Genomic DNA, 25,406 nt, shown 5'->3' with positions numbered 1-25,406 from the left:
AAAACAACAGATTCATGCTCTCGACATTAGTGTTTTTGCTGAAACTCTGTTCATAATTTTGTGTAATGTGGGGGTGAGAAACTTGTAAATATTACAACACATTTTATCGTTAAACAAGGCAATTTTTGTTACCTGTATCTCTAATTAGTGTCACGATTAGCAGATTATGACTGAACACTTTCATGTTGGTAGTTCAACAGAGACTGTAAACTAAAGGAAAAAGTTGAGGCTAAACCACCTGTGTGAAAAAAGATAGCAAAGTATGACAAAATTAAACCATGTAATTCTAGACACTACTGTAAACCATGGGCAGATTTGAACAGTATTGTGATACCAAGAGTCTGGTTAATTGTGTTTTCTAAGAGCAAAGACTTAACTTGACAGGGATTAAAAAAATTAAAATGACCATGGTCGCGTGGACAAAAATGGGAACCTTTTTTTTAAGGTTTAGATTTATAATAACAGTAGCAATGTGAACTGTGTTGCAGTCGCATTGTATGAGCACTTAAGTTTAGACTAGTTTAACATACAATCTATTTCAAAATTATTTGGCCTCGTGACCAAACAATTCGATTTGACTTTTATCTGGTTTGATAGTTATATGAATTCAATTCCATGAAACAGTTGCTGAAAAAATAGGTTACGAAACAATGTCAAAAACATAACATGTCATAACAATTTTTGGGTTTACCAACTTTGTTGTATTTTAGTATTGTGACCCTGACTTACTTTAAAAAATATTGTCATGTCCATTTTGATAATCCCGTTTTGTTTTACATGAGGATTTTGCTATGATTTAAAATTAATTAACACGATGGCCAAATCTGGTGGTGATGACAATCTGCATTATGCTTGGTTGGGAAAACTGATTGCTGAGTAAGTTTTTCACTGTATTTACATTTTATGTTCCTGTGAATTATTTATTTTGTACTTAACTTCTTAACATAGAGTTTTGTAAACATAGGGAGCAACACATTAGACTCTAATGACTCTAATGATTAGAGTAAGTTTGTGAGTGAAAAGTAAATTGGAAACTGATTGTTATGTAGTCCCTTTGGAAAAGTGGGGAGCTTATTCGGACAGCGTAACAGGTCACCTCTGCAATCTCTGTAATTACTGCAATATACGTAACCAGAACACCGACAGACTCCATCAAATGAAATGCTTTAATCGGCGAATACAATCAATCTCAGTCACGTAGCAATGCAGTTTTTAACTGTAAATGGCCCACAGAGGTAACTCAGTGGGTGGCAAAGCCGCGAAAACATATCACACGTCAATAAAGCACTATAACGTCACAGCACATACGTTTTACTCACTAGCAATATGTACTTGCAGTCAACATGAATGTGCAGTTTACAGGTGGTCGGATGTCACAACTGCAATACATTTCAAGTCAGGTTAAATTTGAAAATGTTAGATAAGAAACATACGAAAGAAAGCTTACCATGACAGCAATGCACAGAATCAGACGACTGCCAAATGAATTTCACTGAAATACAATCCAATATATCTTTACAGTTTGCCACTATATTTCACAGCTGCAATAATACATAGACTAAGTAAGCTTGCGCAACTCTGACAACATTACACATAAATCCCAAACACTAACCAGTTGACGTGGGCAGCAACAGACAAACCCTGACATGCAAACTTGGAAATTATATCAACCACACTACAGTTTGCGCATGTGCAGGAGTGACGCAACAATCAAACGCTTGTTGTGCAATGCTCAATGAAGCTTGTAATAGGGCTCAGAGAAATTCTTACACTAAATATGACCATTTTCTATCAGGAAATTTTCCTGTAGTAAGGTGTAATTCATGGCCTTTCATTGAAATTATAAACTTAATTCCCATATCCCATATTTTACAGTGTAGATGTAGCGTGTTCAGTCATGATCCACCAATTGTGCCATTCACTATTTTGCACTTTATAATATTCCAAAGTGTGCAGCTATTTCGGGCTTGGTAACTGATGCTATATGTGTGTTTACCAAATGAAATAAACTCAACTCATGTATAATTAAAATTTGACTGTTAAAATTTGACGGTTGCACTGGTTATTGGTTTAAAAATAAATATTTGTTTAAAATGGAAGTTAGGCTGTTTAGATGTTTCAATATCAGATATTCCACAAAGCAGCATTTGCTGTAAGTTATTAATATGTGGATTTCAATTTAGGGATAGACATTCAGAGGAATCTACTTGTGATTTGGTGCTGATGTCTGAAGGGAGAGGATTTCCAGTTCACAAAAATATCATGATGATTGTTTCCAAGTATTTTAAAAAAATGTTTACTATTGAGGTAATGATTGACCTACAATTCCGGTATTTTACCTAATTATTTATTAAGATGAACACATATGAAATTACCCCTGAAGTGTCTATGCAGACCAGCCATCATGTCATACTTACATATAAATCACAGTACACCAGACTCATTAAATTATACATAATACCGAATCAGCCGGTCACCAAACATTCCCATATGGCAAAGCGTAGGCTAAAAAACCTAGCCTGTAGTGGGATACAACCCCATGACAGAAGTCTTTCCGAGACTTGCATTCTACCAACTGAGCTACACAGGCTGAGCGGTATACTCATTAAACGTTGAATCACACGCACCATCGCCTGCCTCGAATGCTGCATATGACAGCTTTGTAGTAGGGAATTGCCGGATTGGCTGGCAAGGATGGCAGTATGGTATGTTATGTATTGCAGTGGTATGCTCTGAATGTAACATTCTACTGTTCCTGTACCTCAGCTTTCTTAGTGCACTATACCTCCGTACCATACTTTTTGATGATTTTTGCTGCGTACCGTACTATCATACCATACCATCGTACCATACTGTCATCCTTGTTGACCGGTAATCGGTTAAGATGAACGTTAATTTACAACTAAAATCAGCAGTGAAGCGTCTATGCAAACCAGCAATAATGACACACTAATGTATAAATCACAGCTATCAAACACCTTTAATGGGTCTGGCACACTGATTAATACAATCTACTGGTGAAATTCAGATGAAAGAGAAATATGAAGGCATTGTTAAGATGCTACAGATTCCACATCAACGACTTGCAAGTCTTATTGAGTTCATTTATTCTGGTAGAATTGAAATTACTGAAGGTAATGTGACAGATATCTTGGATGATGCGGAATACACTGAACTGGAAGGTATGAATTGATTTACCAAACCAGCAAATAATCACAATTTATGTTTTTCACAGCACTTAAGGAGAGGTGCAAAACAGTTATGCTCAGAATTGTATCCGCCTTTAATTGCTTGAAACTCCGCGCTTATGCTCGGCGATACAACCTGGCTGATGTGTTTGTTAAAATAAACCAAGTAATTACAGCTAACCTTGCAGCAGTTGTTCAACATGAGGATTTCCTGCAACTTGGTGTTGATGATTTGTATGCTGTTATCAACTTGAGAAACAAAGTATGTAACAATTTGTAGAGGTATTATGAGGTAAATCGAATAAATGTCATGCTGCATTTTTCTGTGGTGTACTTTTAAGGTCAGTATAGATCATGAGGGCAGGTATCATGTACTTGTGCTGTATTGTGCTTATATGTAGAATGAAATGACATGATAATCTTATCGTTATGTTTCATTAAAATGTTTCTGTTTGCAGACTTGCGAGGAAGCTGTACTCTCTGGGATTTTACAATGGGTTAATCATAACCCTCCTCAACGTGAGGAATTGTTTGTGAATCTTCTTTTAAAACTTGATCCATCTCTGATGCGAACACATTTTCTCAATGAAGTCTCAAAAGAGGTATTTAAATTCATTTGTGAATTTATATATGTTTACATTTTTGGTTTAGACACTTTTAGGTTTCACTCTGCTTGTTTTCTGTTTTGCTATAAACCTTGTATAACTTTGTCATATAAAGTTGTATAACTTTGTCATATAAATGTGAATGATCTGTTTCATGACTTCCCATTGGTTACCCGGAAAGGCTCGTTTTGTGGGTTTGAATCCCACTGCAGGCTAGATTTTTCTAGCCTATGTCTTGCCATATGGTGATGAATGCTTAGTGACCGGCTGATTGAGTATCACACCTTCAATAGGCCAGGCTTATTTAAATTTCAATAAATTTCTTTTTTTCCATCTTACGCGGATTTGGTCCCATGTTTTGATCAAGAAAGAAGGTTCAAACTTTTTCAAATATACACAATTTATAGATATTGGTTTAAAGATGGTCCATGTGAACCCTGTTTGATTCCTCGGTTCACCCACAGCCCCCAAAACGTGAAATTTTTAAAACGACTATACTTGCTAAAGCAGATGATTCTGGAGTTTCATCCTTTTTAAATTGGTACATTGCAGCGTGCTTTAAAGTATTTTGTAACTTTGAGTTGTATATATCCACTTTCACCCCTTTATCCCCAAATATTTGTTTGTTTGTTCACATGTTAATGAGGTAAGAAATTCAAGACTTAACCTGCTGAAATTTTGAACAGCTGTGGATAGGGTGCTCCTTGTTGGCTGTTAAAAATTTCAGTGCAATCGGCTCAGTAATTACTCTTACAGCCCCAAATATGTTTTTACATGCGGTCTTTTGTCAAATTTGTGCTCAGTGCACAGCTGATGCAATGGGAGTGATTGACGATAGTGGCGCATGGCAAAAATGCCTCTGCTTCACGCATGAACGCAGTCGTCACTTGACCATTTTCTCACTGGTTGGAATTAAGATGTTACGATGTTAGTTATATTGCCCTGTAAACATTAATGTAGGTCAACTTATTCGTGCTTCGAAACGCTGAGAGACAACCCAGCACGATTTGTTACACCTGTGTAACGCGGCTTCTCAAACTAAAGGCGTTATTAAAATTGTTTCAGAACAAGTTTTGGACATAAAAACCCAGCTAATCAATCTAATTGTTGGGATGTAGGAACTTAACGGCGCCAGGGAACACTAAGTGCGGATTAAAATCATAATTCAACAAACAAAGGGCTATTAAGGAAAAATGTTGAAACTATGTTAAAAATTTAAATAGTTGGACTTATCTATTTACCACCTCGCGAAAACAGCGCACAACTTTATGTCGAAAGAAAGCCTGAATGGGCGCGAAAAGCGCAAACCTGCCCACTGAAAAGCGAATATGTCGGCCGCACGCATAACTGTACGTGCTATCAGGCAGTCTTTTTGCACTGTGCAATCAACATTCGCACGCCTCAAGACAATGACAATGATCGCTGACGGAAATGAAACCATGGAAAATCGACGCTAATCATCAAATATATATACCTTACAATTCTAATAAATGGTGTGTAAATATGACACAGTTTCTGTAAAATGGAATATATAGGAAAACTACTATTCCAGTTTAACAATGACTGTGCCCTAATTTTTCTGTTACCAAATCGCATATGCAGATGTGTGGGGACCCATTAGATTATGGTTGCAGAAACAATTATGTTCTAAAGTGCCAGGAAAAAGATAGGGACCCAATGAAATGTAGGTGCGAAATATATATGCATTATAAATATAGTAAATGATATATGTGATACATCGTTAAATATGATGTAGTATATATAAACTGGCAGTACATAGGAAAACCATTATTCTAGTTATTGATGCATTGACTGTAATTTACTTTTTCAACCAATTAGACAAATAGCGGCGGCAAGGCTAAAACACTGTGATTGAGGATTGAATTTGTTTAAAGCGTTGTTTAAAGCATTGCAATCAAATAATGTCGCCCCCCCTCCCAGGGGGGCGTGCTCCCCAGTTTAAGAACCCCTGCGATAAAGGGGTTTGAATGTAGAAGGGTTTTTAAAGTGGGTTAAATTTACAAACTGACAACACCAACAAACTTTTGGGAAGGAATATATGGAAGTTTTAAAATTCCTTGAATGTAACAAATGATTTGCCGGATTTAACCCCAATTGACAACAAAACAGTTTACGTGTTTAGGTATACATCCTGTAAGGCCGATATTGTTTTTATAATGCCAGGTACATATGCTAGCAACAAACTGTTAGCAAGGAATATATCTAGACTTCGTATGGTGTGTAACATTATTACGGGGATTATTATAGTTAGGGGTAAACAAGGGAAAAGGGGCTTCCTCCGTCCACCAGATGGCTGGATTCGTTAAAATTGTGTTTTAAATTGTTGTACAATCACCGATCGTTCACATTTTTAAAACAAGGTTGAAGTTTTTTGCTGTAAAAAAGGTACAAGTATAGGCCTTTTGTTGCAAACAAAATATCGACTGTAAATATCGATTGAAGGCCTACTTAACTACCGATAATCGGTATCGGTCTTTTCAAAAACATATCGGTCTCTCTAGTTAAAATCAGTTGTCGCCTCTACCAGGGTGACATAGCATCTTTGGATTTATCATTTCACCAAATTAAACAAACTTGCATTTCCTTTGATATGCCACTTCTGCCAAACCACCTATCTATTTGTAGTTTTATATTAGATTGGTTTGGTTTTTAAAACTTGCCTATTTGAAACTTGCCACTTTTGCCATGGGTTTAATGGGTTGTGCAAAAACATATTTGTTGTTATTCATTATTTTTTTATTCACACATTCATTATTCATTCTTTAACACCATAATATTTGCAGGAATTGGTGAGAAGCAACTTAGTTTGTTCCAACTTTCTTGTGCAAAACTTGTTGCGTGTCCGACAAGATCCTCCTGCTGCAGGTAAAAATTTCTCTTCCAACAAGATATTTACATAACAACTGTGCCAAGCACAGATTTGTTCTTCCTTGGCACATGTTTTTTTTTTACTTTTACCCAACATGTATTTTCCCACATTTTAGTAAGGAAAACATGGTTCAAACGAATTAAAATATAATAAAAGTTTGTATTACAGGCAGGCATCAGAAGTTGTGCATTGTTTATTTCCTCATGTCCCAAGCAATAACATTTCAAAAACGGTCATGTTAACTAAAATACATGACCTAGTTGATACTTTATTGGTTGGTGTATTTCTAAGTGATTTAATACAAAATAATATCGAAATGATACCATTCTAGTTTATAGTTGTTTTCATCATTGAAGTGTTAAGGCACTATCTTGTAACGAACGGCTAATTGTGCTCATTATAGCTGAATTTGGTCGGCAACAAACCGGTCAAAGTTTATACCAGCGTAAGGCACAAAGGTTATCAAAAGGCCCAAAATTTGCACCAACTCTCGGGAAAGACACAGCAATGATGCGACATGGGGCGGAGAGGACCATCAGTACGCGACACCACTGCATCACAGCTATGAAGGAATATGAATCAACAAGCATTGAAGAGCTCAGAGCTGAGTACTATGTTGCTGTCAGAATAGACCCAGGTATTATTTTATACATACAAGTTATTAAAACTATATTTATGAGCAGGGTTGTATATTATGTCAATTGTTAAAAAACTTAAACACACACACATTTTTTTGTCATGTCAGTAAATTATCCCCTTCCTTCAAATTGTTCCCCTTCCATAAAATTGAATTAGTTATTGGAAATATTGTTTTTGTTCAAAACACAGGTTTGTTTTACCTGTTTGTGTATATTAAATCGAAAAATTTAATATACACAAGTGATAGTTAGTTGTCTGAAGTTGGTCCTCCCGAGTTTTAACCCAGATGATCAAGTGCTTCAGGTAACCAACAGGCCCTGAAAACATGAAATTTTTAAAATGCCGTTGGCTACTGAAATACATGATCTGAACAGGGATATCCAACATGTGCGACGAAGAGCACACTCGAGTTTTTTTTTCTTTGACCAGTCCTACATATTAGCCAAAAGTTCAGAATTGGCCCGAATCATTTGTAGTGAAATAAGACAAGCTTATGTTTCATCTAGGATAACAGGCTAAGTAAGTAATGACTCATTTTAAATTGGGTAGCAACTAAGATTTGTGAACTGGTGTATTATTGAGCAGACTTTTTGGTCTTTTAAACTCAAGTGTATATTTCACACCAAACAATGTTGTTGAACATGAAGTAAGAACCACCAACTGCTGAAAACTTGTCAAAAGGTCATTTAAGTTGGCTACCACCTGTTGCAAAAAGAACCTGGAAAACAATTTGTTATAGGTTTACCACAACCTGACACCTTAATATGTTATTGTCTGCAGAAGTTTAACACTTTAAGACCATGGTTAAAACTAGAGTCTAAATTTTTAGTTGTTTGGCTTCCTTTTTTTCTGATTTTATGGGTCTTTTTCCTGAAGCCAGTTTGTGAAGTTGATTCTTTTAGTTGGTCCCTGCAAAATTTTATTCACATGGATGTTCAGCCCTTCAATGTTAAATATTTATATATGTTCACATACCATAATAAGGACGCAAGTAGTTTAAAACACAGACATTTCTTAGAAACAACAACTGTTTTATTTAAGACTTTGCCCATCAAATAACTACAAATAAAGAAACAAGGTGGTTACAATAAAAAGTGGTTAGCCAATCCTAGACAGATATTATAGTGCCAAGTCACCTTTACTCCTTTATATTTTAGTTGCCTGCACAAACAAATGTCTTCTTGTTGTTGGTGGTGAGGAATCTCCCAAAGAGTGTGTGGTTTATAATGTGGACACAAAGAAAGCAACTCAATTGCCAGTAAGTCCCAGTTTGTTCAGAAAAAGAATCAATAACCTATTTACCCTTTTACCTTTTTTGTTTACCTCTTTTCCCTAATTTTTCCCCAATTGTTTTTAATCAACACTCCAATTAATAGAGAATGATTTACAGAGTCTCTTTACATTTAGGAATTTAGGAATATTTTTCATATTTTTATCTGTTTAGTGTCATGCTGTGTCATGCTTTGCAAAACTACAGCGTCAAACAAGTACCAAATATCAAAGCTGCCTCATGCAAAATAGTAAACCATTTAATAAACTGTTTGCATCTTAGTGTTTGTGTCAGATAGAATTGTTTGCATTATGTTCTTCTTGTTTCTATTTCACTGAAACATCCTGTCACTTTTGAAGAAAACCAGTATTGAACGGCAAAGAACAACCTCTGTGAAAGTTGGAAGTAAAGTTTTTGTAGCAGGAGGAATTATTGGTGTTAAACCAATCAAAACTTGTGAAATGTTGGAGTTCAATGAACCAACAGCATGGAAATTGATGCCAGATATGTTAACAGCTCGTAGAAACTGTTCATCATGTTATTTTAAAGGTAAATGTCATTGCTTGTGCTTGTTTGTGTAATAAATAAATTTGTAGCTAGGGAATTTAACAGCGGACAAAATAGTGATGAGTTTTATGTTCGATTTTACTGCATTTTTTTACTTTTTCAGGTAATGTTTATGTCACTGGTGGTTGTGATGGTCAAAGATTGTCGAGCTGTGAAAGGTTTGACATCCAAAACAACAAGTGGATAAAGATAAAGGATATGATACATGCAAGAGATGAACATGGAACTGTTGTTTGCAATGGTGATTTATCACTGATTTTAGAAAATGAATGCTTTAGTAGTTTAGTTTTTGAACTCGATTTTTGTCCAAACACGATTTTTGTGCTTAGTTTGTGTGTTTTTAGCTGTTCGGGCAACAATTTTGTACTAGCATCAGTTGTTTCGGAAAAAATAATACTGTATGATTAAATGACAAATAACAATAATTAGGTTGACTTTGCATGCAATGTTGTTCATTTTTCTGCCTGTGATTTAACTGTGTAAGCTTTGTATTTTGTCATTACACGAGTTGCTTTTGCAGGTTTTATGTACTGTATTGGAGGTTTTGATGGCAGCAAACGCCTATCTTCATGTGAACGTTACGACGTCAGTATTGGTGTATGGAATGAGATTGCACCTCTTAATCAAGCAAGGTGTGGCTTGGCATGTGTTGTATTGGATGGAAACATTTATGCAATAGGTAAGAAAGTAGATAAGCTAGCCAGCTTTTTGTAGGCTGTTTTTGTACATTTTAGGATTAAAATGTCGTTTCTGTCATTATTTATTATTTGCCATTGCAACATGTGGGCAATAAGCCTGTTTCGATTGATTTGTTTAGTACTTAATACTAGTTTAACTATATGTTTGTGGGATTTTTATGCTTACGTTCTACTACTTCTTACATAATTATACATTCTCTACTGAATCAGGTGGGTTTGAAGATGGTGGTCATCACCTGTCAACTGTTGAACGATTTAATCCCACAATAAGCAAATGGGAGAATATTGCATCACTTCAACAAGCTCGCTGCCTTTCATCTGCTTGTGTGGTTGGAAACAAAATCTTTGTTGTTGGAGGGTGAGAATACTAAATACAAAATGTATTGTATGCACATTAACACATATAAACAACCTTCTATGTTCCAAATAAGACAGCAATTAAAATTAAGCTGCACAACTACCAGCAACTGCTGGTATCGTCAGTCTGTAAAACAAATTTATACCATATTTATAAAGCTCTTCTGGCAATTTTATTTTTGCCTATAAACTTCGCCTTCATCAGGGTAAATAACACTAAATGTGAGTAGTCAGTGCATGATAAACATAGTTGAAAAAAATACTATACATGCACAGTTTGTTCAAAAAAGAGTGGTTTGAACTTACTAAAGTTTACACACATTTTGGTCAGTTATTTAAAGTTGATCCTCGCTAAGTTTGACCCAGCGGTTCACCCACATGCCCCAAAAACTTTAACTTTTGAAGGCACTTATACTTACTATAGTGCTTGATCCAGAAGTTTCATACTATGATGGTTCATGCATTGTGCAGTATTTTGAATAACTCTGGATTGGATTTACCTATTTAACCCCTTAACCCCGAGACACTTGTGTTTAAATTTACCTGTCTATAAGGTCAGAAATACAACCACATTGGCTGAAATGAATGGATGTTTTACTGGACAGCCTGTGAAGGGATTAGAAATCAGATGTTTTTACGCAACAATGCTCATGTTCAGTTAGCACGTGCATTTTCCTTTTTAGTTCGGGTAAAGCTGTCATAACTTTTAAACCTGATAAACGCTAAAAAATTGGACCAATGGTGTTGCTGTTTTTATTGTTCATGTATATATGTTTGTTTTCAGGTTTAATGGAAAAAACTTGAAGTCAGTTGAAGTTTATGATCGATTTTCAAATGTTTGGACAATTGCCTTTGAAATGGAGAAATCAGTTTCTGCTGCAACTGTTGTTGCAATTTAAACCCAGATGTTTTGTAGTCATTTGTTACACCATTGTGTTTTCTTGTCACTGTTTTTTCATAAATATATATATATTGTTTCTATAATCTGTAGCATTTATGATTACCTGTTTGTAGTTTTTGAATCATAGTTTCATTGTGTATGACTAGCTATGCATTTTTTATTTGTGTTTTTGAAAATTTTTGGTAAATGTTTAAACGAACCTATGCTATTCCTGTCATTGACATGCAAGTTTACCAATACATCTGTTTTTCTTCAATGATTCTCTTTAACCATATTTTCTATTTTTGTGATTACATCTTTGTCTGTAAATTGCCAGCGATGTAGAATAAAACGTATTAATTTTCTTAATGACATGTTTCTGCAAAAAGAGTTTTCATCAGAGAAAAACTAAAAAAAACAAAAACGTATTGTACGACAAGGATTAGTTTTTCTTTAAGGGTATTCCCGATTGGCAATCCAATGAGCGCTGTAACGCTAAGCACATTTATTTTGTCAATCAATATTCCAGATTTTCAGTTTGATAGATTATTTTATTAACACTGGTCAAAAACTAATAAGTATTTATATTTGTAGTGAGACAAATTTTAACAGTGCTGTTATATATTGACGATTTTAAACGAGCATGTTCATTGTGTACAAAAATGAGAAATATGATCAAAAATAACAGTTAAAATGAGAAAAGAAACAGTAAATTCAAAGGCCTTTATCAGTTGGACAAGTTATTTCTAACAAGTGTAATGATACACATTACTTGTAGCATCAAGCTTCTAATAATACCTTTAGGCTGACCAACTTGGCTGTGTTGTAATCTTGTGACTCTAGCCCTAAAACACACTGGTATATATCATTTAAAAATCATTTGCTGTTTCTTGTTTTATACACAAGTTTTTGTTCTAAATGTTAACAAAATGATGGCCAAGTCTGATAGTAACATTATAGAGCACTATGCTTGGTGGGAAAAATTCATTGTAGAGTAAGTCTTTTTATTTGTGTACATTTCCTGTTGCCTTAAACCTGTTAATCTGTAATAAACATATTTGTACTCAATACTTAAACCAGAGTAGTACCACTTATCTTTAGGAGTTTTGTAAACTGGGATGGGCCACACATCAAAGTAAGGTTGTGGGAAAAAAATTATATTTGAAAAAGTGTAATGAGGTTTGAAGATCCTGACTTATAGTTTAACTTTTCATATTAGATTTAACTAGTTCCTGAATCTGTATCTGAGAAACCCTGACCAAGTCTCAATTGGATTGTGATCGTTAAGAATAACCATGTCTCCTAAGGAAATGGGTAAGAATTATTTCAAATCTAATTACTATTCAATCCTTAATACTATGCGGTGTGTAATACTGAAGTTGACGCCATACTTAGTTTGCACATTAAGGTACATTTTTTGCAGTTGATTTGTATATATATATAGAGAGATAAGATTAGTTTATTTCGCTTGGTGAACATAGCGACACAATAGCACTAAAACAATTACCAAGCCAGAAATAGCTGCGCAAAGTTAAAACATTATGGAGCAAAAAACAATGTAGGGCACAATTGTTGGATAATGGCTGAATGCGCTGCAGCTACTCCATAATAGCATTTCTTGCTTTTGAAATTTATTAGAGGCTCCTATTGTCAGATACTCAACCATATGTATTGAAATTGGATTAAAACAAAACGAAACCCAGAAAAGCTTGTTTAGAAATGAAAGTAACTAACTGCTTTGGGCTAGCATTTAATTGGCAACATTTTTACAACTGCTTTTGATTAACTTTTTACAGGAGGGAATGTGATGAGATGAATGCAATGAAGAGTGTTACCTCAGGAGTCTGGAGGAGGGCTTGACTTGATTTTTAACTGCCATGTTATGGTGAAGAAATCCAAGAAATTGGTAAAAAATTTTCAAATTCATATAGCAACTATTCCTAATTTCCTTAAACTTTGTATGTCAATTATTCGTCCCCTTCGCTTATATATTCGCTTATTTATATCAATTATTCGTAGTTGTTAACCCGGTATTGGCACATTCCGTATGCAACAAAGTAAAATCATCTTTTGTTACATAAAGGTGTGACCCGTGTTTTAACCATGGTAATTGTATTTGACCACACAGTGACAATAGTTGCAGAACCCTGGTTTAACTCTTAACACTTACAGTGCTTTCAGTGTGGGCTTCTGTTGATTGTTTTAATTATTGCGCACAATTGCATTGTCTTGTCTCCTGCAAGGCCTTGACAGCAACCATGTCGAATTATAATGAAAGTAAATCTTTTATTATGTACACCATGTACAAAACAAACAACATCTCAAAGGGTTTTTTTTCAGCAAAATATACATTATAACTAACTCAAACATTTGCAACCACAGTCGATTTTGTTAAATTGTTATGAAACAAGGCTCCATTCACATAATTAAGTTTCATTCCCATCAAGCATTGCCTCAAACACGTGCCAATCATGCATTTATGGCATAACGGACAGCCGTATTTTGATCAAAAACTTTTGACATAAATATTTGTCAACCGCACTGAAAAGATTAAAATATTGGACTGCATGTGCGCAGGCATTTAACGTCTGATGTGCTGAAATTTTAAAAAGTTGTTAATAAGGTTTTTTATTTAAAATTTTGCCTGACTGGCCCAGTGGTTATGTTTACAGACACAAAAAGTTATTATGGTTTGAGATTATAAGTTTCTGATGAGAATTGGAAGTACTTGTTTTTCCTGTTCTTCATTATATGTAACTTTATATGTATCAAATAGAAGTTAATGCCAATGTTTTCTTACCAGTTTGCATACTCATGTGTGTGTAATATATTTTTCTCTTATAAAAGCATCACGCCAATACATATTAACCATTTATATTGATACTGTGACACTGAACAGAAGTCACTTTGTTCCCCAAACAGTTGTTTGGGCATTGTGAACTGGTTCTTCATCATTAATGCCCAGGTTGGTGAGGCATGACTTTTTAGCTTGCTGCTCCCAACAAACTTGAGTGTTGTAAGGGGCTACATTAGCTCATTGCCAGCTGCACCGATCAGACCTTAAAGGTTGAAACAGTTTGCACTGTCTGCAGACCAGTGCTCATGGCACACTCATCATAAAAATAAAGTACCGTATTTTACGGACCATAAAGCGCACCAGATTATAAGGCGCACTGTCAATAAATTGCTTTGATTAGTTTTTTGTTCATACATAAGGCGCACCGGGCTATAGAACACAGCATATTTTAAGGAGTATGGGTTACCGTATGAAGCTCATTTATATAATAATAATATTGGTACTGGTTTTGAGTGTAGGCAATAAAGCACTACTTGATCCATATATTAGGCGCACCGGCTTGTAAGGCGCACGATCAATTTATGAGGAAAAAAAGGACTTAAAATGTGCCTTATGGTCCGTAAAATACGGTATGTCAGGTTTACTAAACTAATGAATGAAAGTATCTCCTGCGGCAAATAGTTTTACTGAAATCCACAACCAATTACAAATGAATGATAGGAGACCTCTTTAACACTTAGTTACATGTCATTCTAGATAAAAACAAAATACTGTTATCTTGTCAACAAGTGTTTGTTTACACATTAATTTTGGTTGATTACCACTTGAATATGGAAATTGCTTGTTTGATCACCATAATAAATAATCAAAACCAGATTTGCAGAAACTTCTTCTCGGACAGTGGTTACCACAGCACTTGGATTAACAGTTAGATGTCAACCCCTTTAGTTGATCATTTCTATGCGAAACAGGAGTTCACCGAACATGAGAAGATTGAAATGCAGACATTGCAAGCTCAATACTGGTATCAAGAGATCAATTGAAATCACAAAAGTTTTTCCCATATAGTTTTTTCCAGTTTTGCCATAATTTTTCTCATATTCTTATATGTAACAGTCTACAAGACTACGAGTCAGGATGAATGCTTTCTACTTTTTTGTAGTTGTAATCACAAAAATATCTCCACCACAATATGAAATCGCATGTACACATGCAAGAGGACCCATTTTTTGTTGCTTTTAGAAATGTTGTTGTTATTAAATGCCAGTTCAAGGTGGGGATTTTTAAAAAAATGAAGCTAACAATATATAATGTGTTAAAGTATGTCTGTGGTGAATCAGTAAATAAAACATACAATACCTAGATTGGTGATATATAGGAAAGCCACCTTTCTAGTTGTAATGCTTGATATTGTCAACATAGCTTTCAGCCTTGGTCAGGGAACAGTGACTAGTTGTTGATGTTGTTATCTGAGATGAGTTAAACTTTGCCATGGAAAAGGCAGTTCATAACATCACCTCACCTGTGTTGTGTGTTGTAGACAATGGGAATTATTAGAGTTCTGGTTGAATGCTTTTCATAAACAGACAAACCTTGCGGCCTGATGCTGCACATCTTATGTGACTTCATTTGAAACAGGTGGGAATATTTAGAGAAGAGTGTCGTTGACCAACAATTACCTTGTTGGTGCAGCAACAACAAATTTGAGTAGTGTGCCAATACCTTGTTGTGGTGTTTCTTGTTTTGTAAGTTTTTAATTTAGAAACCATTGTTTTTAATGTAGATTAATATTACACATTTAAACTTTACCTGACAGAAAAAGTGATGGTTTCAAAACATACATGTATTCGTTGTTAAAATGTGAAACGATTCATGTTCTAAATTAGTTGAACAATACTTTTTTATGACTGTATCAGGTATATGTTTGTCATACCTTTACCAAATTGTGTTAATAACACATGATGTTTACTTTCATTTCTGTACGTATTTCTTGTTTTATGAAATGAATCGTTTAATATTGTAACAAAATATTGTATTACCAGTTTTTAATGGGTTTGTATTAAGTTATGTATTACAATTGTTTGTATTTCATGCGTTTACTATTATGAAATGAATCATACAACAGTGTAACAGAGTGAATGTTTTTTGTCAGCTTTGTTTGAATTTGCTTTGAATTTTGATGAGAGGTGATAAGCAATAAGTCAAAACATAATACTTTCTTTCTAAACTATTTTCGTTCAAAATCTTTAAAAAAAAAACTTGAAAAAAGATGTAGTGGGCGTAATGTAACAAAAAAACAAACACAGAATGTTAGGTTCCGCAGATTTTTTTCTCTCATTGGATTTAATGCGAGTCACGTGATCAGTTACCAATGGTTCATTCACGTGATCAGTGGGTGCCACGTTTAACCGTCAAGTCACGTGACCAATTCCAGTCTTCAAGTCACGTGATCAGTGGGTGTCACGTTAAATGATTAAGTTACTTGAAGATTTGCAATCGTTAAGTCACGTGATCAGTGGGTGCCGCGTTTAACCGTCAAGTCACGTGACCAATTCCAGTCTTCAAGTCACGTGATCAGTGGGTGCCACGTTTAATGGTTAAGTTACTTGAAGATTTGCAATCGTTAAGTCACGTGATCAGTGGGTGCCACGTTTAACCGTCACGTCACGTGACCAATTCCAGTCTTCAAGTCACGTGATCAGCGGGTGCCACGTTTAATGGTTAAGCTACTTGAAGATTTGCAATCGGTCAGTCACGTGATCAGTGGGTGCCACGTTTAACCGTCAAGTCACGTGACCAATTCCAGTCTTCAAGTCACGTGATCAGTGGGTGCCACGTTTAATGCTTAAGTTACTTGAAGATTTGCAATCGTTAAGTCACGTGATCAGTGGGTGCCACGTTTAACCGTCACGTCACGTGACCAATTCCAGTCTTCAAGTCACGTGATCAACGGGTGCCACGTTTAATGGTTCAGTAACTTGAAGATTTGCAATCGTTAAGTCACGTGATCAGTGGGTGCCACGTTTAACCGTCAAGTCACGTGACCGATTCCAGTCTTCAAGTCACGTGATCAGCGGGTGCCACGTTTAATGGTTAAGTTACTTGAAGATTTGCAATCGTGAAGTCACGTGATCAGTGGGTGCCACGTTTAACCGTCAAGTCACGTGACCAATTCCAGTCTTCAAGTCACGTGATCAGTGGGTGTCACGTTTAATGCTTAAGTTACTTGAAGATTTGCAATCGTTAAGTCACGTGATCAGTGGGTGCCACGTTTAACCGTCACGTCACGTGACCAATTCCAGTCTTCAAGTCACGTGATCAGCGGGTGCCACGTTTAATGGTTAAGCTACTTGAAGATTTGCAATCGTGATCAATGGGTGCCACGTTTAACCGTCAAGTCACGTGACCAATTCCAGTCTTCAAGTCACGTGATCAGTGGGTGCCACGTTTAATGATCAAGTTACTTGAAGATTTGCAATCGTTACGTCACGTGATCAGTGGGTGCCACGCTTAACCGTCAAGTCACGTGATCAGCGGGTGCCACGTTTAGTGGTTAAGTTATCTAAACATTTGCAACCTTTTAGTCACGTGAACTGTTGACAACGCGAAAATTCGCTGTGTCACGTTAAGTGATTGCGGCACGAAGTTGCTACCTGTGTGTTTAACCATGGTTGGCATGATGTACTGTCATATCATAAGTTAATATGCAGTAAGAACACACGCACGCTTTCTAGACAGAAAATCCATTTAAACTGGTGTAATCTCAAGCTACAACTCCAAGCAAAAATCCTAAGCTTCGAGAATGATATGTGAGCAGAAAACACTTGGAACAGTTTCATATTGTAAGGTTTTTTATTGTTGTGTCGAGGCACCTCCCCGCCTCGACGAGTGACGACCATCAGAATAATTTTCTCGTCTCCTGGTTGAAAAATATTATGATAGGTATGTAGCATATGCGTATGGTGGGCGGAAGCCGTGTCAAAAAAGAACACAAGGCATTTTGAGGGGTGAAGGCAATGCGAAAAAAAAACATTTCAATTTGGCCCAAATTGGTTTGAGTGGGAAGGCCATTCCAAAAAATAATGACTGAATTTCCTCAAAATATTTTTGAGATTAAGGGACATAAAAAAGGACATTTCACGTTTACCTTGCATATTTTTATGGCCGGCCACCATGTATAGGAAAACAAGAAAACCATGCTTTAAAATATTATTTGCGGGCGAAAGCCGTGTGTCAAAAAATGAAAAGGCAACCTAATGTTAGTGCACACGACTATTCTCGTCGTCTCCTGGTAAAAAATATATAAAAGGCGTGTAGCATGGTCATATTGTGGGCTGAAATCGTGTAGAAAAAAACAAAGGCAATAAAAAGTGCCCAATGCGAAGGCTGGCGTATATTGGAGGGTAAAGGCCATCTGAAAGACACACAAAAAACACAGTTCAACTGGGCTTAACCTATGTTTGAGGGGTGAAGGCCAAGTGAAAGAAAAGTACAATTCAAATGGGCTTAATCCATGTTTGTGGGGTGAAGGCCATGTAAAAGAAAAATACAACTCAACTGGGCTTAACCTATGTTTGAGGGGTGAAGGCCATGTAAAAAACTACAACTTAACTGGGCTTAACCTATGTTTGAGGGGTGAAAGAAAAATACAATTCAACTGGGCTTAACCTATGTTTGAGGGGTGAAGGCCATGTGAAAGAAAAATACAATTCAAATGGGCTTAACCTATGTTTGAGGGGTGAAGGCCAAGTGAAAGAAAAGTACAATTCAAATGGGCTTAATCCATGTTTGTGGGGTGAAGGCCATGTAAAAGAAAAATACAACTCAACTGGGCTTAACCCATGCTTGAGGGGTGAAGGCCATGTAAAAAACTACAACTTAACTGGGCTTAACCTATGTTTGAGGGGTGAAAGAAAAATACAATTCAACTGGGCTTAACCTATGTTTGAGGGGTGAAGACCATGTAAAAGAAAAAAAATCAACTAGGCATAACCCATATACGGTGAAGTAGGGGCATAGAAAAACAAAAAATACAATCCAACTAGGCCTAGTTTGTGGGCGAAAGCCATGTACAAAAAATGTAAAGTGCAAGGTGATCTTTAAGAATATGGTGGGTGACAAAGACATGAAAGGATGGTAAATGCCACCTAGGTAACATACTTATGGTCTAAAACAGAAGTTTAGGCAGATGCATGCAGCCCAATTTAGAAGTAACTTGCTACCTAAATACACCGGACACAGCGAAGTGAAAAAAACAAACACATCACAAAAAATCTTTCTGCACAACCAAGTTTGTTTCTTCAGCAACAATTCTGAAAAACAAAAAAAGTTTGTTTCAAATAATTTTGTTTTTGTGCAGATAAACAGCATAAACACTTGTTTTTATATCTGTATTAAATTGTCAGGGCTAAGCGAAAATCTATACATTGATTCAAACATACTTTAATTCAAAAGTGCTTGTTGCATGTTTTTAAACCATCATGAGCTACTAGATCAAGGGGTTTGGGACAACCGTTAAACTTTCACTAAATCTGTATAAAAACGGCAAAATTTTGATCACCAAACAACACCTAAGTCTGGGTAATTACAAAATGGGTTTATATATATATATATATCATAACCAATTCAATTTTCCATAAACAAACCAACAATACCAATTTCATCAACATCATAAATGTATAGACTAGTGTGGGTTTTTGAAATTAAATGCCTTTTCACTAAAAGTGCCAAACAACTTCAGCAAATAACAAAGACATGTGAGATTTTATCTAATGCTGCATAGAATATATCATACCACTATTTAAACTCACTTGTAGGTGAATCCATCCGCCATCGTTTAACTGGAAGGTATCCAATCATCAGTTTGGACCAACTATGCAATGTCTACAATTCCGTATCACATAGCCCAACAGAAGTTAGCCGTTTAATCCAGCTAACATCTGCCAAAGCACCAAGCACACAGAGACTCGATATTAACAACAGTTCAATGCCTTCTATAAGCAAGGAGGCAAATTGGTGTGGGCCAGTTGAACCGGAATTCAAGCAACTTCACCAACCTGTCCCAGGATTATATAAACATATCAAACCCAATCTCAACAATGCAAAACAAGTCATACATCCCCAAGTCAGGTCACAGGCACTATTCCGCACTTTAGTTAAACTAATGCAACCAATTGCCCAAGCACCACAGGCACATATACCAATATATAACTATGTATACACAGCTCAACATCAACAAGTCCACAAAATAAACTATGCTAGAATAAACAAAAACCTTACATACAACACCTAACTATAAAAAAAAGAAAAAAAACACTTAAAAAACGATCAATTATTAAGCCTTATCTCCCTGAACCCTAAAAGTCGCATATACACTTAGCCTAATAGGGAAAGCAAAGACACATGGTCACACAAGACACACGATTCAATGCCGTCTCCTAGCAAGAAGGTCAAGTCTTGGGTAGTAAACGTGAACCTGCTAGCAGTCCACACCTTTCGGCCATGTTCAGCTATCCCTTAACCAGATTGCTGCGAGCTAACATCGGGCGTACCAGACTGAAAGTACTTCAAATACATACAACAAACAATCAGCCCTTTGAGACCCAACATCAGCCATCTTAAAAAGTGACCCGAAGATCTCAGACAGAGTCAGCTCAAGCCTCTCCAGACCGACACCACACAGGAAGGTTTTTTATGACAGTCAGCTAGCAAGGATTAGACAAGTTCTAGTTCCAAATGTGACCGAAGCCACAATATTTTGGGTAACCTTTCCTTGCCTGCACCAGGCTAGCACCATACCGACAGACTTGGCAAACAATACAATCATCAGTCAAATGAAACAGGGTCATTGCTCATCTTAATAAGTCCCCCGAGGGGGTCAGACAAGGTCAGCCCCTGCAACACCAACTGACACCAAGCACTGTGTATCACAACAAAACATACCTCCTCCATTCAGTCATCAAGAAATGTAAACTCAGCATCGGCCATGAAAAGCGTCCATTTCAGGGATTCAAACTGAGCCACACCCTTGATGACATCAGACAAGACACAACAATACAATGCCGTCAATTTGATTGGGCAGGCAAACTACCCAACCTCCTATCAAGCATCGAAACGCAACTCCAACAATTCAACACAGACATATTTAATGTGTAATTGGGGCAAACCAGCCACAATCAGGGACATCGGCAATGCATATCCGAGGCACCATTCCACAAGCAGGCACAAGAGCAAACATTCTCAAGCTAAAAATAGGCAATTATTGGAGACTACTATATACTGATTATTGACATAAAGAGAAAGACAAGCACATTGGAATAAACCAAGTCCTGGATGTTTTTCCATTAAACTAGGTTTCTGCAATACAAAAACACTTTGTTATAATATACCAACCAACATAAGTAGTGTTTATCATAACAGTTAAGTCAACTTTGGTTAAAGCCAGTCACTTGCAGATAAATTTCCATGGGTTGTTTTCATCGAAATGTTTATTGCAAACCTAATGTTCTTGGTTGATGAATTTTACAACAATTTAACAAACATCAATTTGCAAAATCTTAATATATTACCTGGATCTGAAAAACAGTAGTTTAATATTTTTAAATTCAAACAATGGTGTTCAGAATATTTGTTAAGATTAAAAGTTTCAGCTTTGTTTTTAAATAAAAAAATTTACTATGCTGACTCCTAGCTTTAAGGTACCATACGGTTAAGCTGCTGATTTAAGTTTGCGCAGGCTTCTAACATCCTAAAGCAGGGGTGGGCAACCTTTTTTACTGTGGGGCCAAATACAATTGCCAAAATTAGATCGGGGGCCGCACCTGTGTATAACACAAGGTGATTTTACTTTGTTGCATACCAAATTTGCTTAACTGCAAACAAAATTCGCATTTGATTCTAGCCACCCATTGCGTGATTACAGAAAAATAGCACTGGGCGCATTAATCTGCTCAAAAATATATAATAGTTGGACTCGTTTGCCAGGACAATTGAATCCAAGGGTCTCTGCGGGCTGCACAACCTTTAATCAAGGGCCGCATTTGGCTCTCGGGCCACAGGTTGCCGACTCCTGGCCTAAAGCAATGGATGATGCCAGTGCCCACCTCTTATTCTTGTACCCCTCCCCAAAACATTATTTTTTGACGCCTTAACATGCAGCTCACAACTTTTCAGTAACAAAAAAAATTAAGTGTCACAAACAATCTTGGATTTTTAACATTATGACAAATGTTCTCAATGTTTTATCATAACAAAGGTATACAGCATTTTGCTACTTTATCTATCAGTTCAAACGTTTCCTGTATGGTTTAGCTAGTCTTAGCTATAACTTTAAATTTACAAGAATTTTGAAACTTTGTACAGTTTTAACACAATAAAAACAAACGTTATTTGCTAAAATCAGAATTTTCAAACATTAGTTAACACAGTGGCTGCTAAACTGGTACAAGCGCCACGTCTGTCACCTTTTTAACGACAGAACACTTGTTATACTAAACTTTATCCAAACCAACTGTTACCACGAGGTCAAAACCTCCATAAGAAATGAACAAGTATGACGTAACAAGCGCTTTGAATTGCGAAATGCGCGAAACCCACTACATAGTCCTATGAGAGAGAAACTAAATATCCCATCAGAGAAAACCATTTTACAAAAAAAAATTGATTTTTTGAAAGTAATTTTGGTCAAAAAAAAAAAAACGATTGTTGTGAAACAAACCAACTTTCTGACCTAAATTTCTCAACTGTGTTTTAGCTTGTGTGAATTATCCACATAAGCTTTTGGTTCAACCTAAATATTAATAACATAAGTGCATATTTAGCTCAGACTGTTAACGACTCAACCCTTTATTCCAGCTTTCACAAGAAACAATATTACTAAATAAATCTTTTCTTGTTAATAAAATCTCCTTTCAAGTAAAGTAAAGGACTGCGACGATTCAGGGTTTTCAGACACTGATGATGCTTATAAAGCAAAATGAATTTGTTTGGCGTTTTTCATGCTGAAATTTTCTCACTTTATTACTAACTCACATAAGTTATTCAAGTAGAACACCCTTACCAGGAGTTGTTAAAATCAAATGTTTAATTACTTTTATTGCTGAAAAATATTGGTAACACACACATTGCAATCGACAACCGACAATAAAATACTTACTATTACTTTAATCCACAAAAAATGTGTAATATTGGATTTGTTTCATTAATTAATATCACGAACAAATTTGTGCCACAATAGGGTGATGCTTCCGTTAAAGTCAGGGCTTCAAAATAGTTAAACATTTTATGTCACTAACACAATTTCTTACTATATTATGGTGTCGTATAAATAATATTCAAACTGTTACGTCAAATTAATTAATAATTATAAAAAGAAATTTAAAGTTGAAAATAAGAAACACACTTGAAACTTGTGAACAAAATATTTAATATCACCTCATAAAATACACAAAACAATAACGTGAGGTGCAAAAAGTTTTAGGTTTGCATGGAATATAGTTTGCTTGGTGTAAAAAATATCCTGCACATTTGCACTAAAACAATCACCAAACTTGAATAGCTGTGCACCGTTAGAAAACTACAGCATGCTAAAACATTGAAGGCACAATGGTAATGGCTAAATATGCTGCATGACCCCCTGTTATTACAAAGTGTTAATATATGTGACTATTATGTGACTGACAAACTATTAACATGCAGAAGAAATTGCAACCAATTAAATAGTTAATATTTTTAACACAGTTGTTGAGACCACGTTTTTGCATTTTGTCGCTTTATAACAATGTTGTCTTGCAAGATATGCCATTATCCTGATGAAGGCGTCTTGTATGGGATGTCGAAACGTTGAATATTTACAATAAAACTGCTGGAAGAGCAATACCCATTTATACATCAGCTTATTTTTTACTGGCTTAAGTTGCAATTAAACCTTTCCTAAATGAAACTTTGCACATCATTCAGAAATACAGTGAGTAATAAGTATGTAGACATAAGCTTTATATACTTGATCACGAATTAACATGAAAAACATTAATGTTATACGAAGGGAACTTTAATGTTGTTTTGGCATAAAACAAGAAAAAACATCTGTCTAAGGTTACGTTTTATCTCGTCGATGTTTTAATTCAATCATTTTTGCCCAGGCATGTTGCATGTCTTCAACATCAACCAATTGTTTTTCGACGATTGTCTTCACTAATTGTTCTCTTCCATTTCCGACGAAATTTTGCAATAAAAACTGCGGCATCAGGCCGTAAGGATTGTTTGTTTGTGGAAAGCAGTCAAGCGGAACTCGGATAATTCCCATTGTCTAAAAAAATACAAACAAAGATTATTGTGTAACTGTGCGAAGTATAAAATGGTATTAAATCTCTGTACTACAACCAAGGGTCAAACTTTGGGACATTTAACTTTAGATAACAACAAACTATCATGTGCATAAAATTGAAAAAGTTGGAAGCACTTTTTCTTGACCAAACAGTTAAAACAAACCAACATGAGACAGAAAAACAAAACTTTGATGCCCAAATCAGGTCGCTGTGAATATCTTAGGTTCCAGTGTTAAAATAGCGACATTTGTGAGATGCATATTTGACTATGGTTGTGTATTACATATCCATAGTGGTAAATTACACCTATGAACTACAAACATTTGAGTTGACCTCTCCACCCCAGTCTTGAACTTGCAATGTCTGTATTTCAATCTTCTTAAACTCTTGTTTGGTAAACTCTTCTTTCACATAGAAAGGATCAACTAAAGGGATTGACATGTAACTGTGGATCCATGTACTGTAGTAATCACTGTCCGAGAAGAAGTTTCTGCAAATGGTAATTGTTCATAATATTGAAATAAGACTAGCAAGTCCTGTAGTTATGTCATGAGGTAAATAACAGAAAGGAATGGCTATGATTAACTGGAAATGATGACTTAACAACTTAACTGCTATTGAACTGTCTGCACAAAAAACAAAAACAAACATTATATCCTTGTTGCTCAAACTGTGCACCAAAACGATCTGTGTAATTTACATTTTCTGAGGCCATCAAACAACAATATAGTTCTGCTAGTGCAAATGGGTAATGGAATTTGTACAAAAAACATTTTCAATTGAACATAAAAGTCTGTTTCGTTGTCACCTTTGTTTCAAAGCAATTCTCCCTCCAGTTCTCGATTTAATCCCCTTGTTATATTTTCATGATAGTTCACATAACCACCAGGAAATCCAAGTGTACCATCAAATCTTAGCTGCTTTTGAAATAGATAAAAACACAATTTCTTTCACCTACAATCTGTGGCACATTAGAAAAGCATGAAAGCATTTGCGACTTCGACCAAAAGTTTAAACCAAAAAGAATGAAAAAAGGACAAATTGTTTTTCATTGTATTTTCTATCAAGCTTATGTTGACCTGCAGTTACTAATTGCAATGTGGTAGACAAGTGGACACAAAACCTCGGAATCCATCAATACATTGCCTGTCTTAACCCTCTGCGTTTATGCAAGTGACTCATAAATAAAC

At 35.8% G+C, this 25,406-nt stretch overlaps 1 protein-coding gene, 1 long non-coding RNA gene and 1 pseudogene across 4 annotated transcripts; 2 read left to right on the top strand and 1 right to left on the bottom strand.

The window, feature by feature from the left end:
• The first annotated feature begins 787 nt into the window (after window positions 1-787).
• Window positions 788-11,459, top strand: LOC145224403 (kelch-like protein 23). Of its 2 annotated transcripts, XM_080090892.1 has the most exons (13): window positions 788-876; window positions 2,184-2,307; window positions 3,029-3,182; window positions 3,236-3,450; window positions 3,647-3,790; window positions 6,598-6,679; window positions 7,087-7,320; window positions 8,480-8,580; window positions 8,952-9,141; window positions 9,263-9,400; window positions 9,680-9,838; window positions 10,068-10,215; window positions 10,999-11,459. In XM_080090892.1, exons 1-13 carry the CDS (start codon window positions 815-817, stop codon window positions 11,111-11,113), a joined length of 1,866 nt encoding a protein of 621 aa, XP_079947018.1. In that variant the 5' UTR covers window positions 788-814; the 3' UTR covers window positions 11,114-11,459. The 2 variants fall into 2 exon arrangements, with proteins under 2 accessions (XP_079947018.1, XP_079947019.1); XM_080090893.1 differs by lacking the exon at window positions 788-876 and having other exon boundaries at window positions 2,243-2,307; window positions 2,968-3,182.
• Window positions 11,460-12,319: 860 nt separating this feature from the next.
• On the top strand, window positions 12,320-16,021 carry LOC145225407 (uncharacterized). The gene is made up of 2 exons (XR_013859887.1): window positions 12,320-12,408; window positions 12,891-16,021. It is a non-coding gene; the product is annotated as an uncharacterized LOC145225407 (long non-coding RNA).
• Window positions 16,022-22,964: 6,943 nt separating this feature from the next.
• Window positions 22,965-25,351, bottom strand: LOC145222370 (U8 snoRNA-decapping enzyme-like; annotated as a pseudogene). The gene is made up of 4 exons (XR_013859323.1): window positions 25,340-25,351; window positions 25,025-25,163; window positions 24,550-24,706; window positions 22,965-24,197 (listed from the first exon to the last, which is right to left on the bottom strand). The product of XR_013859323.1 is annotated as a U8 snoRNA-decapping enzyme-like (transcript).
• Window positions 25,352-25,406: the final 55 nt, after the last annotated feature.

Source organism: Phallusia mammillata, chromosome 4 (assembly GCF_965637545.1).
Source record: "Phallusia mammillata chromosome 4, kaPhaMamm4.hap1.1, whole genome shotgun sequence".
Taxonomy (NCBI): domain Eukaryota; kingdom Metazoa; phylum Chordata; class Ascidiacea; order Phlebobranchia; family Ascidiidae; genus Phallusia; species Phallusia mammillata.
Note: the sequence above shows the minus strand (reverse complement) of the source record. Positions and strands in the feature narration are given on the sequence as shown.

Excerpts from the sequence above, each read along its gene's own strand:
- LOC145224403 (XM_080090892.1), top strand. The coding sequence starts at position 815 with ATGGCCAAATCTGGTGGTGATGACAATCTGCATTATGCTTGGTTGGGA. Across the intron at positions 877-2,183 it reads TTGGGAAAACTGATTGCTGA|GGATAGACATTCAGAGGAAT; the intron begins GTAAGTTTTTCA and ends ATTTCAATTTAG. Across the intron at positions 8,581-8,951 it reads AGAAAGCAACTCAATTGCCA|AAAACCAGTATTGAACGGCA; the intron begins GTAAGTCCCAGT and ends TCACTTTTGAAG.